Genomic DNA, 14,162 nt, shown 5'->3' with positions numbered 1-14,162 from the left:
CTCCGTTTTGTATTATGCTTCATCTAGAGTGTGTGGAAAGTCCATCTGTTCACACATCTAGTTAAGTTCTGTTGTTCATTTTTTTCTGGCATTTGCAATCCACAAACATATTTATAGTTTACCCACCCTTCAGCTTCAATACATTGATTCTTCACTCTTGTATTTGTTTATTTTGGTCATGTACATGTAAACGTTAGTGGCAATGCAATTCTGTCCTTCTGCATACAACCTTTCACAATAAAAACTAGCTCTAAATTATATCAATGAGAAACAGTTGAAATTAGTATTGGATTTCTTTATTCTGGGAAAGAAAATTAAACTGTTTATGCGTTTTGTAAATCAAAGTAGATTATCTTCAGATTAGGTCTATTTCTTATGTAGATTAGATCTTCATTAATAACAACTGATAATGTACAATATCTAGTAAAGAATAAGAAAAATAAAGATTATACAAGATTTCTGATTATACTTAAATTCAGTTATTGTAACAACATATTCACTGTTTTCTTACAGACACAGCAAGAAAGGTGATCTGGTAAAACAAGAGGAAGAAGTAGAAAAAAACAACAGTTATGATCGAGAACATTTTAGTGATGCTGCAGTTTTCACTAATCCTTCATATGAAACTTCAGACATCCATTATAAACAAAAAATGTAATTCTTTGTGGGGAGAAATTTTGTATGTGTTACAATTTTAAATATGCATGAATGAGTAAGATGAATTTTTCTATAGCTCTGTAGATGTTAATCTGAAAATCATTATAATTTTGTAATTCCATAACCCTTCTGTATTTAGTGTTGTGTTCCTTCATCTTCATGTAATATATTTCTTTGTGAAGTTATTTACAATGTAGTTTTTTTGTTTACTAGAATTGCCATGTAGAAAAGTTTTAATACTGAAAGCAGTATGATATTAAAATAAAAGAACAAAAAAATATTTTTGAAGCACTGAGTAGATATTTACGTTGAAATGCGTCATATTTTGATATTTTGTTTATTATACTGTATTTATATAGAATGAATATAATTTTTATTCTGCTTTCCAGATTATAAAAAAGCAAATGAATGGCATTGTGTTTAACTGGGTTTGTGAATTTACTTGATTTACTGAACATTTTTGTGACTGCAACTTACTGTGAGCAACTGGAGATGTTTTGGACTGGAACTTAACTGTCAGCAACCATACATTATTTAACTACAAATTACTGTCAGCAACAACTTACCTTCTATGCTCATAGATTACAAGTCAATTCAAACTGCAAACAACAAAGACCCTGATCTGTCATAGCATAATGTGCATGTAGACCAGGGTATATGGTTGTTCTACTGATTAATTCTAACAGACTACATAGACCCAGATTTGCCAGTGCATCATGTGATGGCATATCTGAGTCTGTACAGTTTGCAGTTGGACTGGACTTATGAGTATATGCGGTACATCATGTGGCAGTGTGTCACCTTATCAGGCCTTTAGAACAAGATACATGTGTTCTAACTAAGCAAAATACACGTGTCCCAAGTCCAAACTAAACAAGACACATGTCTTCTAACTAAGCAAAATAGTGTCCCAGGTCCTAATTAAACAAGATACATGTGTTCTAACTAAGCAAAATACATGTGTCCCAGGTCCTAACTAAACAAGACACATGTCTTCTAATTAAGCAAAATAGTGTCCCAGGTCCTAATTAAACAAGATACATGTGTTCTAACTAAGCAAAATACATGTGTCCCAGGTCCTAACTAAACAAGACACATGCAACCCAGGTCCTAACTTAACAAAATACATGTGTCCCAGGTCCTAACTAAACAAGATACATGTGTTCCAGGTCCTAACTAAACAAGATATATGTGTCCCAGGTCCTAACTAAACAAAATACATGTGTCCCGGGTCCTAACTAAACAAGATACATTGGTCCCAGGTCCTCACTAAACAAGACACATGCAACCCAGGTCCTAACTAAACAAAATACATGTGTCCCAGGTCCTAACTAAACAAAATACATGTGTCCCAGGTCCTAACTAAACAAAATACATGTGACACAGGTCCTAACCAAACAAAATACATGTGTCCCAGGTCCTAACTTAACAAGATACATGTGTTCCAGGTCCTAACTAAACGAGATACATGTCCCAGGTCCTAATTAAACAAAATACATGTGTCCCAGATCCTAACTAAACAAGATACATGTGTCCCAAGTCCTAACTAAACAAGATAACATGTGTTCCAGGTCCTAACTAAACAAGATACATGTGTCCCAGGTCCTAACTAAACAAAATATATGTGTCCCAGGTCCTAATTAAACAAGACCTCTGCAACCCAGGTCCTAACTAAACAAAATACATGTGAACCAGGTCCTAACTAAACAAAATACATGTGACACAGGTCCTAACTAAACAAAATACATGTGTCCCAGGTCCTGACTAAACAAAACACGTGTCCCAGGTCCTAACTAAACAAGATACATGTGTCCCAGGTCCTAACTAAACAAGATACATGTGTTCCAGGTCCTAACTAAACAAGATACATGTGACCCAGGTCCTAACTAAACAAGATACATGTGACCCAGGTCCTAACTAAACAAGATACATGTGTCCCAGGTCCTAACTAAACAAAATACATGTGTCCCAGGTCATAACTAAACAAGATACATGTGACCCAGGTCCTAAGTAAACAAGATACATGTTTTTTAATAAATAAATTGTTTGATAGAAAATTTGTTTAGCACAGAAGGATGATAATAAAACTAAAGCAACAAATAAACTGCAAATGAAAATGATGCATTTTCTGCTACATGTATATCCAGTAATGAAGTATATTGGTTTTGTTTTTACTGTTGCAAATGATAAATGTTTTTTACATTAATTTTGGCAATTATCTTGCTGCCACATTAATTTTCAGGAAAAAATGTCAGACAGCAGCCATATGAATTTCAGGAACCCTATTATTTAGCTACTGATATTCTGACAAAGTCAGCAAAAAAATGCATATCCAAAAACTCCACTTCCCCAATAATGTAATAGATACATTTATTTAAGGACTGACACCATGTGAAATGGTATCTTACTACAATTTCAACAAATGTGCTTAGATGCCCCACCAATTTTTAATTAATGAACAAATCTTTCTTTTTTCAACTACATTTATTTGAAATTAAGAATACAAAGCCAGTAATGTTTCTTGTGGTAAAATATTTGTGATTCAATGTTTTCATAATTACAAAAAGGGCATTATTGTACTGAAATGTAAAATACAATACATGATAATGTATTTGGGTAATTTATTTGTCGGATATATTGACATGATGACTCCAGAGATGAATATGGTGCTGGTTAGTTGTTTTAGTATGATAGAGCATTTAATGTACTTCTAAAGTGCTGAATATTTTGCTTCCATTTCATAGAAAACATGCAGGATAAATAGTCCTGATCTGTGGCGGCATAGTGATGGGGTGAAGTTTGCAAATTCATCTGTAGGACACATCCGTTGCATGGCTTGGTTCACTAAAAGTTTCACAGTTAATACAGTAGACTTAATAAATTATATTTTTATCATAGATTGCTTGCAAGTATTATAGAAGTATGATACCTCATTGATCCCAAAAATTAATAGGTATTACTATTAAGATGGGCGATTCTCTTTGGATTCTTGTAAATGTCTATTTACCTTGTTTAAACTTTGGGAGATTTTGTTGATTCTTTCGGTAAAAATTGATTCTATTGTAGGAAATGCTAATGCATCAAATGCTTAGGCATTAGGAGACTGGAATGCTAATACACTCAAATCCACTCCCAATGGAGATGAATTTTTCCAATTTTGTGATGGTTATATTAAACTTAAAACATACAATAGACCACAAAACAATTTTTACTTTTCTCAGTGACTTGCACAATACTGTCACTGGGTTGTATCATTGAGTCTCTACACAATGCTGTCACTGGGTTGTATCATTGTTTCTCTACACAATACAGTCACTGGGTTGTATCATTGTTTCTCTACACAATACTGTCACTGGGTTGTATCATTGTTTCTTTACACAGTACTGTCACTGGGTTGTATCATTGTTTCTTTACACAATACTGTATCTGGGTTGTATAATCGAGTTTCTACACAATACTGTCACTGGGTTGTATCATTGTTTCTCTACACAATACTGTCACTGGGTTGTATCATTGTTTCTCTACACAATACTGTCACTGGGTTGCATCATTGTTTCTCTACACAATACTGTCACTGGCTTTTATCATTGTGTCTCTACAAAATCTGCAAATTCCACTACAAGTGACATGAGAGTAATTCATACCTAAGTAGGGGCTGACCATCATCCTACTTTAATGACTATCAGGGCTGATTTACTTCCTGAATTTGATTCCAGCCCCCATGAACTCTTAAATTTGAAATATAACATCAAACAATCAGACCTCACTGCTGACAAAAGATGCAATTACACTGAAACGTCTGTATTCTTATTAAGCAAGATAGACATATTTCATTGTCTAGCAGTCTGTAATAATCATGGCTGTCATCATCCTGTACCAAAAAACCCCCGATTAATGGGTTTTACTCAGATATAGTAACAACTTTGCCTGACTCTGGTGAACACTTGGTTAGAAAATCCAAATCTCTTAACTGGGTTATATTGGCTAGAATGAATGCACCAAAAAAACTGCATGGCTAAGCATGAAGTGCTTATGTTGTGTGGCTTGATAATGGTAAACCTTATCATGGGCCTCTGAATAACCAAACTAGAGCTCAATGTGCCCTTGGACTGGGACAATGTTATATGGGGATATATTTAACACCAAATGCATTATTTTCTTAACAGTTTTAGTTTTACTGTTGTTATGTCATTGATAAGTACTTCTATCACCAGTTTAGGGAAATTAAGGTATGTGAACATCAGACATTGAGAACAATATCATATATAAAACACAAAAATTGGCATGCATGGTCTTTCATTCAACCGATTTCAAATTACCATCTCCTCCCTTCGTACTTCTCAATGGCCATTCTCTTACATATGTCAACAATTATACCTATTTGGGTCATATTTTAAAATCCAATCAGTTAGATGATGAAGATGTGATGAGAAACTGCATATTTTTGTGAACCAAAATGAACATGCTTATATGTAAATTTAGAAATTGTTCTTTGAATATCAAAATTAGACTAAAACAATCTTATTGCTGTACAATGTACTATGTTCTTCTGTGAACAGAGTTTACTGAATATATGAAATGAAAACTAGTTTTGGGTTATAATAATGGTCTTCATTTGCTATTAAGCCTTCCAAGATGGAACAGTGCCACTATGTTTGTAAACAATAATCTATTCAGTTCTGTAGAAGTAATGAAAAAGTATGTTTTCTCAATGTTGACAAGAATATCTAACAGTAAGAGCTGTATCTTGTAATCTTTGTAGAACTATGACATTTGTTAAATTTTCTGATTATATATAGATGGAACAAATTAATCTCTAAATGTCTTACATAATTTTTTCCTTAACAATGACAGACACCTCTTGTAGTTGTTGATGTGTCTGTACATTTGTACATAAGACATCTATGATCTTTCATGTTTAAAATACTTTATATTTTACTTCAGCTGTATGGACCACGAAATAAAGAATTCTTATCTTATGTTCCAGGTTAATATACGAATATAACATTGATGTGCTCAACCCTGGAACATTTTTTGTCCTGTTATAATATAATACAGAATTCTTTAAAACAATGCCAAATTTTAAGATAATTTTGGAGACTGAAACAACTTTGACTATTTTTTTTATTTTTTTATATCAAGCCAAAACCATTCAACATTTCCATTCAAGGTCTGGTCCGACAGGTCTTGATAGGATTAAAATACTACAGTAACATTCCAAAGAAAATTTTAAAATACTATGATGTTATTCAGGAAACTCCTGATAATTTTAGAAGAACATATAAATACAACAGTGTTATTTAAAAAATAATAATCTCAAGCATTATTTTTTTACATTTACAAAAATGTATTTAAATGATGGAAACTTAATGCTGTTGAATTGTTGCAAAATTGGTCTTTGGCAAATATTGTGGATGTTTTATTTTCAGATGTTATATTGCCATCTCCAGTCATTAATGATCGGCAGATGCATGATATTTAGTGCAGCTTTACAGTAGTTTTGTAATATGACATCATTTTGAATACATTTACACGACTGTACCATTTTTATATGGACATAGATATTAAATTATGCTCAAAACAATGTCAATTTCATGTAGTAATAAACATATTGTGAATAGTGTTATATATGATAATAAAGAGAACATTTCTAACAAATATTGTTTTCTTTTCTTTTACTTAAATCACCAGATGTGGGCTTAATAGGTCAAATATGGACAAAGGACTATATTTCATATGGGCCATTTTCTGCCCCCATTTTTACGGGAAAAATAATTACTTGTAACTTTCATGACCATCTTTCTCATTGTATTATTCTGCATAAATTATGCTTATGAATTTATTTTTCATACCAAAAAACAACCATTGAATATCAGCTGGTTTGGGAAATTTAGGACAAAACACTCAATTTGAGCAACTTGAAATAAGATCTGAGTGCAGGCTTGCTCCAAGAAGAAATTTCTACTTACTGAGTATTTCTTATGCCAATTTTTTTTCCCTCATATTAACTTATGGGAACATAATTGTCCTAATCACTAAATACTAAACAATTCTTGAATTTTACTGTCTAGGTAACATTGTCATTTTTTTCCCCTGTTCCTCAGTACCTGCCTAAGTATTGCTATGTGTCAACAATTAGAACCCCATTTTCTACAGTGTGCTATATTATTTCTTCCAATATTATTATTCATTCTGTTCTTTATTTATTTCTAACTTTCCTTGGACATGTGATTTTTTGAAAAGGGGAGTTAACTTTTCTTGCTTTTTAGTGTACAGGTAATTGAAAATCTGCTTTTCTGATACAATTTACTACCTATACAACTGCTAACATTGACAACTTAGGTTGTCCAAAATTAATGCATTACCTCCCTTGACTCAGGTTTGGCTTGATACCATCATAACTGTTGATGTGTTTTGATCATAATAGACCAGTACATGGAATTCCACATGAAATCAGCAAGCTCTACACATGCAATCATAACCCGAGATCAAAACTGAAAGTGAATAATTCTTGTCTTATCTTTTTATTTCTTACAAAACGAAGGTGCCAATATGTAAATCAAATGATTTGTTTCCAGTGGGGAAGCTACCAATCAGAACTTATCAAGTACTGCTTATTCTAAATTTTCTTCAAGGAATATTTAAAGTCCTCAAATCATCAAAAATTCTTCTTGACAATGAAATCAAAATTAGACCAAGAATTCAGCAACAATATGGTGATATCTGATGAAAATGGAAAAGCTGGAGCAAGAAGGAAAACTACTGAAAATTAAGTTGTCTCCTTTCATAGAGGTAAAACAAATTAAAATATAAATTACATTTATTCATTTGAAAGTATGCTTCACCAATTACAAAGGAGAGTAAAAGCAGCAAGTAAAAGCTTCTTAGGACATATGGGGTCCCACTGTTAATTTTTTTACATTTATGAATTCCAACAATTTTAATAATTTTAGTGTATTCTCAAAGAGTAATTGTCAATAAGTTTGAAAATAAATAAGTATATTATGAACTTAATTTTCAGCTGTGATTTATAAATGTTAGAAAATACATTCTCAAAAAGCAAAGATTGCACGAATGCATTATAAAAACATTATTTTCATAAACTCACAATAATATCATCATTCAAGTTTCTTCTTGTATACTTAATGTGGAACATTGGTTTAATTTCTAAGATTTCCCTTATATTGTACTATAATTTCTCTTATATTGTACTATAATTTCTCTTATATTGTACTATAATTTCCCTTATCTTGCACTATAATTTCTACATTTGCAAGTTCTTAGTTTCATTGAAATGTTTACCCACTTGTCAGGATGAGGCAATTCCCTGTGCCAACAATGGGTAACATTTTTATAAGCTCATCCAAAGTTGGGGATAGCATTATCCATCCAGTGACATTTACTAGTCCAGCCATGGTTGTCTAACTTCTATATAGCAATTTGTACCTTACATCTGCATAGGTCATGTCCACTTCTTTAGTAGCCAATTAGTACCTCAGTAACAGGCACATGACCTTGTACCCTGGTCAGTAGATCAGGTAAGCACACTTTTAAGTGCATTGCTTGTCTTGTAGATGGGGTTGTATCAAAAGAGAAAGGGATAATTAAAACCAGAATAAACAAAAATGTTGAAAGGCATACACAGCCAAATGTAGATTTTATTATTATATGCATATACACAAGTGTTTGTAAATACAATGAAAATGTATAATGGGTAGAGAAATTGGAAATTATTTGCCTTTATTCATGTACTGCATGACCTTTTCAGGATTGTCTTAAATACTGTATGACCTTTTCTGGCATGTCCTAAATGCAGGTCACTTCCAGTTCCAATAGCATGTTAGGTCAGATTTGGCTGTCAGGAATACCTCCCCCCATTTATTGGGATATAGATGACTAAGTATGATACAGCATAAAAAATATTTAAGTTTCTTGTATAAAAACATTCATACATTCGATAAGAGTTTTAGTTTTAAAACTTTGCACATGTTGGTGAATTATTAAGGACAACAATAGTCATAATAAGAATCAAACTGATGACATCTAAACATGTATTTTGGTCAAGTTCAAGAGCTGTTTCTGAGATACCAGGTATCTTGCTTACAAGGTAACTTTACAAGGTTTCTGTATTAAAAAAATCCAAGAAGTTTAAAATGTCCAAAAATGAAATTGAAAAGTTTCCATAATGGTGTGTGTGTGTGTGTGCGATTTGGATTCTGAAGATAACTTTAACAATTTTCCAGTAATATTGCTATGATGTCTGCAGTGTGGCAGTTTACAGTGATGTCTAGCACTGGGGCATCATGCTGCAGACATGTAGTTTCATCTCCCACCCATCATATTATCCCGACACCAGGCCAAACAGACCCAACACTACTCTCTTAATGACTAGCACCAAGTGAGGCAGCTGCTAGTACCATTTTTGTAAATCTTTGGTACAACTCAGCCAGGGTTCAAACCCATGACCTCCCGTATCCAAGGCAAATGCTCTAATCACTTAGGCCACTGGAGCAGTCATGACAGGAGGTATTAGGAATGAATCTATCTCTCATGACAGGAAGTAAACAAAGATTGACTAATATGTAGAGCTATGAAAGCCCCATGATCGATTTTCATTTTTCTTGTCATGAATACATAAATTCTGTGACATATTTTACATGCCAAGTACCCCAAGGAGCCTCTCATCATGTCAAGTCAGAAAGAGTTCAACCGCTACCAGCCTGGTCTCACATAGAAACTTCCAGTCATTCAGCTGAAGAAATCTTCTGTGATGCAAAATCTGACAATGCAAAATAGCTGTAAATCATATATATTGGTCTGCTGCTCCCCCCACCCCTGTACATCTCAGAATTTGTGTTACTAATGTAATGAAAATGAGTGACTCTTGTTTCAAGCATTTCACTCATAAAGTACAATATTGATGTACATATGAGCTGATCAATACTTAATTTGGTTCATTATTTAAGACTAGGTTTCATATTAGAAAGGTTGAATTGTTAAGCAATTTTTTATTTTTTCAGTTAAGTATAGTGATTTTATGAAATCATCTGAGAATTGATAAATGTAAAAAAAAAACTATTATCACAATAATTTGATCTTGATTGCTAGATATTTTATTGTTGTCAGGCAACAGTCAATCCAGTACAATACTATCTGTGAATCAAGATCAGACTATACACACACACACACACACACACACACACACACACACTCTCACTGTTTTATGTATCAATTGATCAAGCCCTATTTGCATTCAGAAGATTCTGGATTCAAAACCCTCCCAAAGCATCCATCTCTGAGCAAGAGTGGCTGTACTTCCATCGTCATAGAAACAGTCTTTACTGTTCTGATATGTCACTAAACATATCATCAATGAATAAATAAATCATACTAGTTTTGAGAAGCATTAACAAAAAATGTGTGATAACAATAAGACAAAATCACTGGATTTTAATTTATTTTATTGTAGAGAAGCATTAACAACATTTGGGACATGAAATATACATGTAAGAAATGTACATAAATATTGCACTGACACCATACATTAAACAGGATCTTCAAGCTGGTTTCTGTCGGGCCACAAGTAAGATGTATAGTACAAAATGTGGTTAAATTATGCAGCAATAACTTAATGGTGATGAACTTGCTTTAGCTTTAAATACTGAGGCAAATTTAACTTTGAAAATATATCACAAGACACAAAGTACATTCTACAAAACAGATATGACACAAAGGACATTTTACAAAACAGATATGACACAAAGGACATTCTACAAAACAGATATGACACAAAGGACTTTCTACAAAACAGATATGACACAAAGGACATTCTACAAAACAGATATGACACAAAGGACTTTCTACAAAACATATATGACACAAAGGACATTCTACAAAACAGATATGACACAAAGGACATTCTACAAAACAGATATCAGTATGGCAGGTGCTCTTTTGTAAGCATGATGACCGCTAGCATTAAACTGCATACATAATACCTTGAATAAATGAATTTCTTCATACCATTAATTTAAACTGCGACATGTGTAAATTTGCAGATATGAACCGTACACATGCACAGTCTTTTGATCTTCAAATTGAGTGCACTCATAGTATATAGTAACGCTCCTTCTCTCATGTACATGTCTAAATCATTTTCTGTTACATTATGTACATGTCTAAATCGTTTTCTGTTACATTATGTACATGTCTAAATCATTTTCTGTTACATTATGTACATGTCTCAATCATTTTCTGTTACATTTTTTCATAATCTTATAGATTTTTATTGTTTTTTTATATAAAGTTACCATGATGTCAAATCTATATGTAGCCTAGTAAAACCCAACATAAGTAAAAACAGAAACACAGAGGTCCCAGGAATGTACCTTATTTATCTCAGGGAGTGTGTGTGTGTGTATATATATATATGAATGAAAATTTGATGAAAACTAAGACAGGCTATTGCCTATATATGTACAGCACATGACATATAAATGGTCCATAGTTATATTAGTGATCCATGGTTGTATGCAAGTTTCATGGTTGTTCAACTTTATTACTGATAAAGTTCCAAATATTAAATGTCATTAATACCTTTTTTTTTGAAGTGAATGCTTGTACCTCCTATTACTAAGACAAACAGACACACAACATGATGTTATAAGTCAAAGTCAACACTTTTCCAACGTCTCCAGTATCAAGAACTGTCATCATTGCAGACAAACACTTGGGCAAGTTCATCATGCTCATAAGTCCGCTTAAGGAAGTTGTCAGTCAGCCTCAGTCCAGATATTGTCTGAAGAAAATTTAAAAAAAAAAATTAGAATAATAAAAACTCTTCTTTTAGTACGTCTTGCTTACAAGGAAGCAAAAAACATTACACGTGCCCATACAAACCATGATGCTATTTTAAATATACTGGATACTCCAAATGGCCTCCAAAATCCATGTAAAAATGAAATGGCATACACGTATATACTGTAGTATCATGTATCACTAATGTTAAAGAGTGCACGTTTCTGTGGATTTGCTTGTTGTCCTGAACTATGAATGTGAAAACCTAATGAGAAAATTAACCCCATATGATTAAGAAGCCCTCCCCCATTTTCATTCCTAGAGATCAATAAACTTGATAAATCAATGTCTTTTTTTTTACATGTTTTTTTTATTTTATGCCTTTAAAAGAATCATAATGCATTTGTATTGGTTCAATGCACACAAATCTACACAGTATCTGGTAGCTGTAATTTCCACTCACTGCCTTAATTGGAGATACTGGGACTAAAGAAACCCATAGAAAGAAACAAGAAAAAGCATTAGCTATTCAAACATTAGTCGAACTTAAGAAAGAAAGAAAGAATAATAAATGATACTACATGTAATATATCACAATTAGATTTAATACTTATTCAGACTGATTCTACATTCAAATGAAAGTGTTGTTGAAACATTTAAATAATTTTGAAAGTTCTTCTTATTTTATTAATGCATACTTAGTCCCAATGAACAACTGAATGTAAAACATACAAAAGCTATTGCTGGAGCACAATTACTATAAAATGTTAATTACTGCATAGTATCAAAGATCACACTTCACTATGTTTTGGACAAAAGTACTGAATCAACATTATGTCAATCAAGTTTGCTTTCACACACAAATGTTTGTCAGGTACAAAAATCCTGATATTGTTGAATGCATGTTAATATATACTTATAATAAGGTCTGATTTTTCAGAATTTCATGTGGCGCACAATTATCCAGTCAGCATCAATTGCCTTACTTCATGTAAGCCACAATTATCCAGCCAGCATCAACTGCCTTTATTTCATGTTAGCCACAATTATCCAGTCAGCATCAATTGCCTTTACTGACAATGTTTCAAGTAAAGTCTAGTGTTTGAAGTTGGTTCATACATGAGGCAGACTCAAAGAAGTGATTGCATTGTTTTTCAATTTAGTTACCATGTTCACACTGTGATAGGCTCTGAACATGCCAAATTCTGCCTGCCTGCTAAATCTACTGACCAAGGGGCAGCTAGTCAGGTGTTCGATTCACAATGAATGATGACATTATCAAAACTGAAAGGGGATCTGAGCCTAATTTTACCATTTTTAAGCTACTGTGTTAACATCATGGTCATCAGAAAGTACTGATGATGCAGCTTTATGATTTATTTTAAGGAAAAAAACATTTATTTTGATAAATGATTAGTTTGGTGTTGTTACCTGTGTTGGCTCCCACTGATGCTGAGTGTAAGTGATTGATCTTGACAGGAGTTTTTTATTTGCGCTTATACAGGTGGTAGTATTGTTTTATCCATTGAAGTAACTGCTGTTTGTTGTTGGCTTAGTTTTGTTCTTATGCATTCTTTATTTTGATTATCAAGTAGGTGATAATCCAAGAAATTAAATAACTATTAATATGCAAAATTTTACAGGCAAAACCCACTAATTTAATTACCCATAAAAATGCCTTCTTAGTTTTCTTATTTTGATAAAACTATCAAATTACTGACCAAAGAAAATAAACGATACTACAGTATTCGACTGTAATTCCATGCATATTCTATTACGTATGATATTGTTTCAAAAAGAATAGCAAGCAAAATCTTAATATTTAGCAAATTTTTGGAGATAAGAAGTTAAAGTGATTAACAAGTTGAATCACTTCATTAGAGTTTTGCCAATTATTAAATGAGATTTTTCCTTTATGTATGGACAAATCACTGTTCAATGCATCTGTATTCACAACCCCTCTAATGCACATCCTGCAATTCCTCTCACAGTTGTATATTCACAACATTTACACAACGTATGCGTGAGACTGGTGGTCAAGTGCAAAAGAGCAAAATATATTAATTACAGATATTCCACATAGACCTCAGTGTAAATATGTAATTAAAGACATTCTACAAAGACCTCATTAAAATATATTAATTAAAGACATTCCACATAGACCTCAGTGTAAATATGTAATTAAAGACATTCTACAAAGACCTCATTAAAAAATAGTAATTAAAGACATTCCACATAGACCTCAGTATAAATATATTAAAGACATTTTTCACAGACCTCAATAAAAATATATTAATTAAAACATTCTGTATAGACCTTATTACAAATAAATGAATTAAAAACATTATATATAGACCTCATTAGAATATATTAATTAAAGATACTGTACACCAACCTCATTAAAAATTTATTAAAGACATTCTAAACAGACCTCATTAAAAATTAATAAATTAAAAACATTATATACAGACCTCATTAAAAATAAATTAATTAAAAACATTCTATAGAGACCTCATTAAAAATATACTAAAGTAAAGACATTCTACAAAGACCTCATTAAAAATATATTAAAAGACATTCTATACAGACCTCATTAATAAATATACATAGACCTCAGTAAAAATATTTGAATTAAAGACATTCTTTATAGACCTCATTAAAAATATATTAATTAAAAATGTTCTATAGAGACCTCATTAAAAATATTT

The 14,162-nt window shown here is 32.2% G+C and overlaps 2 protein-coding genes across 7 annotated transcripts in view; one reads left to right on the top strand and one right to left on the bottom strand.

Annotated features, from left to right (window-relative positions):
- Positions 1-6,315, top strand: part of LOC149806437 (uncharacterized) — a 210,961-nt gene extending 204,646 nt beyond the window's left edge. For 3 of the 4 annotated variants that reach the window (XM_089953321.1, XM_089953308.1, XM_089953329.1), the window contains one exon: positions 514-6,315. In XM_089953321.1, coding sequence (XP_089809447.1) covers positions 514-658 — 145 coding nt within the window. In that variant the 3' untranslated portion in view covers positions 659-6,315. The remainder of the gene's footprint in view (positions 1-513) is intronic. The other variant, XR_016420227.1, reaches the window with a different exon arrangement.
- A 3,786-nt stretch (positions 6,316-10,101) lies between these two features.
- LOC149806435 (trafficking protein particle complex subunit 13-like) overlaps positions 10,102-14,162 on the bottom strand; it is a 173,431-nt gene continuing 169,370 nt past the window's right edge. For all 3 annotated transcript variants that reach the window (XM_089953287.1, XM_089953278.1, XM_089953295.1), the window contains exon 11: positions 10,102-11,455. In XM_089953287.1, coding sequence (XP_089809413.1) covers positions 11,357-11,455 — 99 coding nt within the window. In that variant the 3' untranslated portion in view covers positions 10,102-11,356. The remainder of the gene's footprint in view (positions 11,456-14,162) is intronic.

Source organism: Sinohyriopsis cumingii, chromosome 1 (assembly GCF_028554795.1).
Source record: "Sinohyriopsis cumingii isolate HCF-2022 chromosome 1, ASM2855479v2, whole genome shotgun sequence".
Classification (NCBI taxonomy): domain Eukaryota; kingdom Metazoa; phylum Mollusca; class Bivalvia; order Unionida; family Unionidae; genus Sinohyriopsis; species Sinohyriopsis cumingii.
The sequence above is the reverse complement of the archived record's forward strand: the minus strand, read 5'-3'. Positions and strand labels throughout refer to the sequence as shown.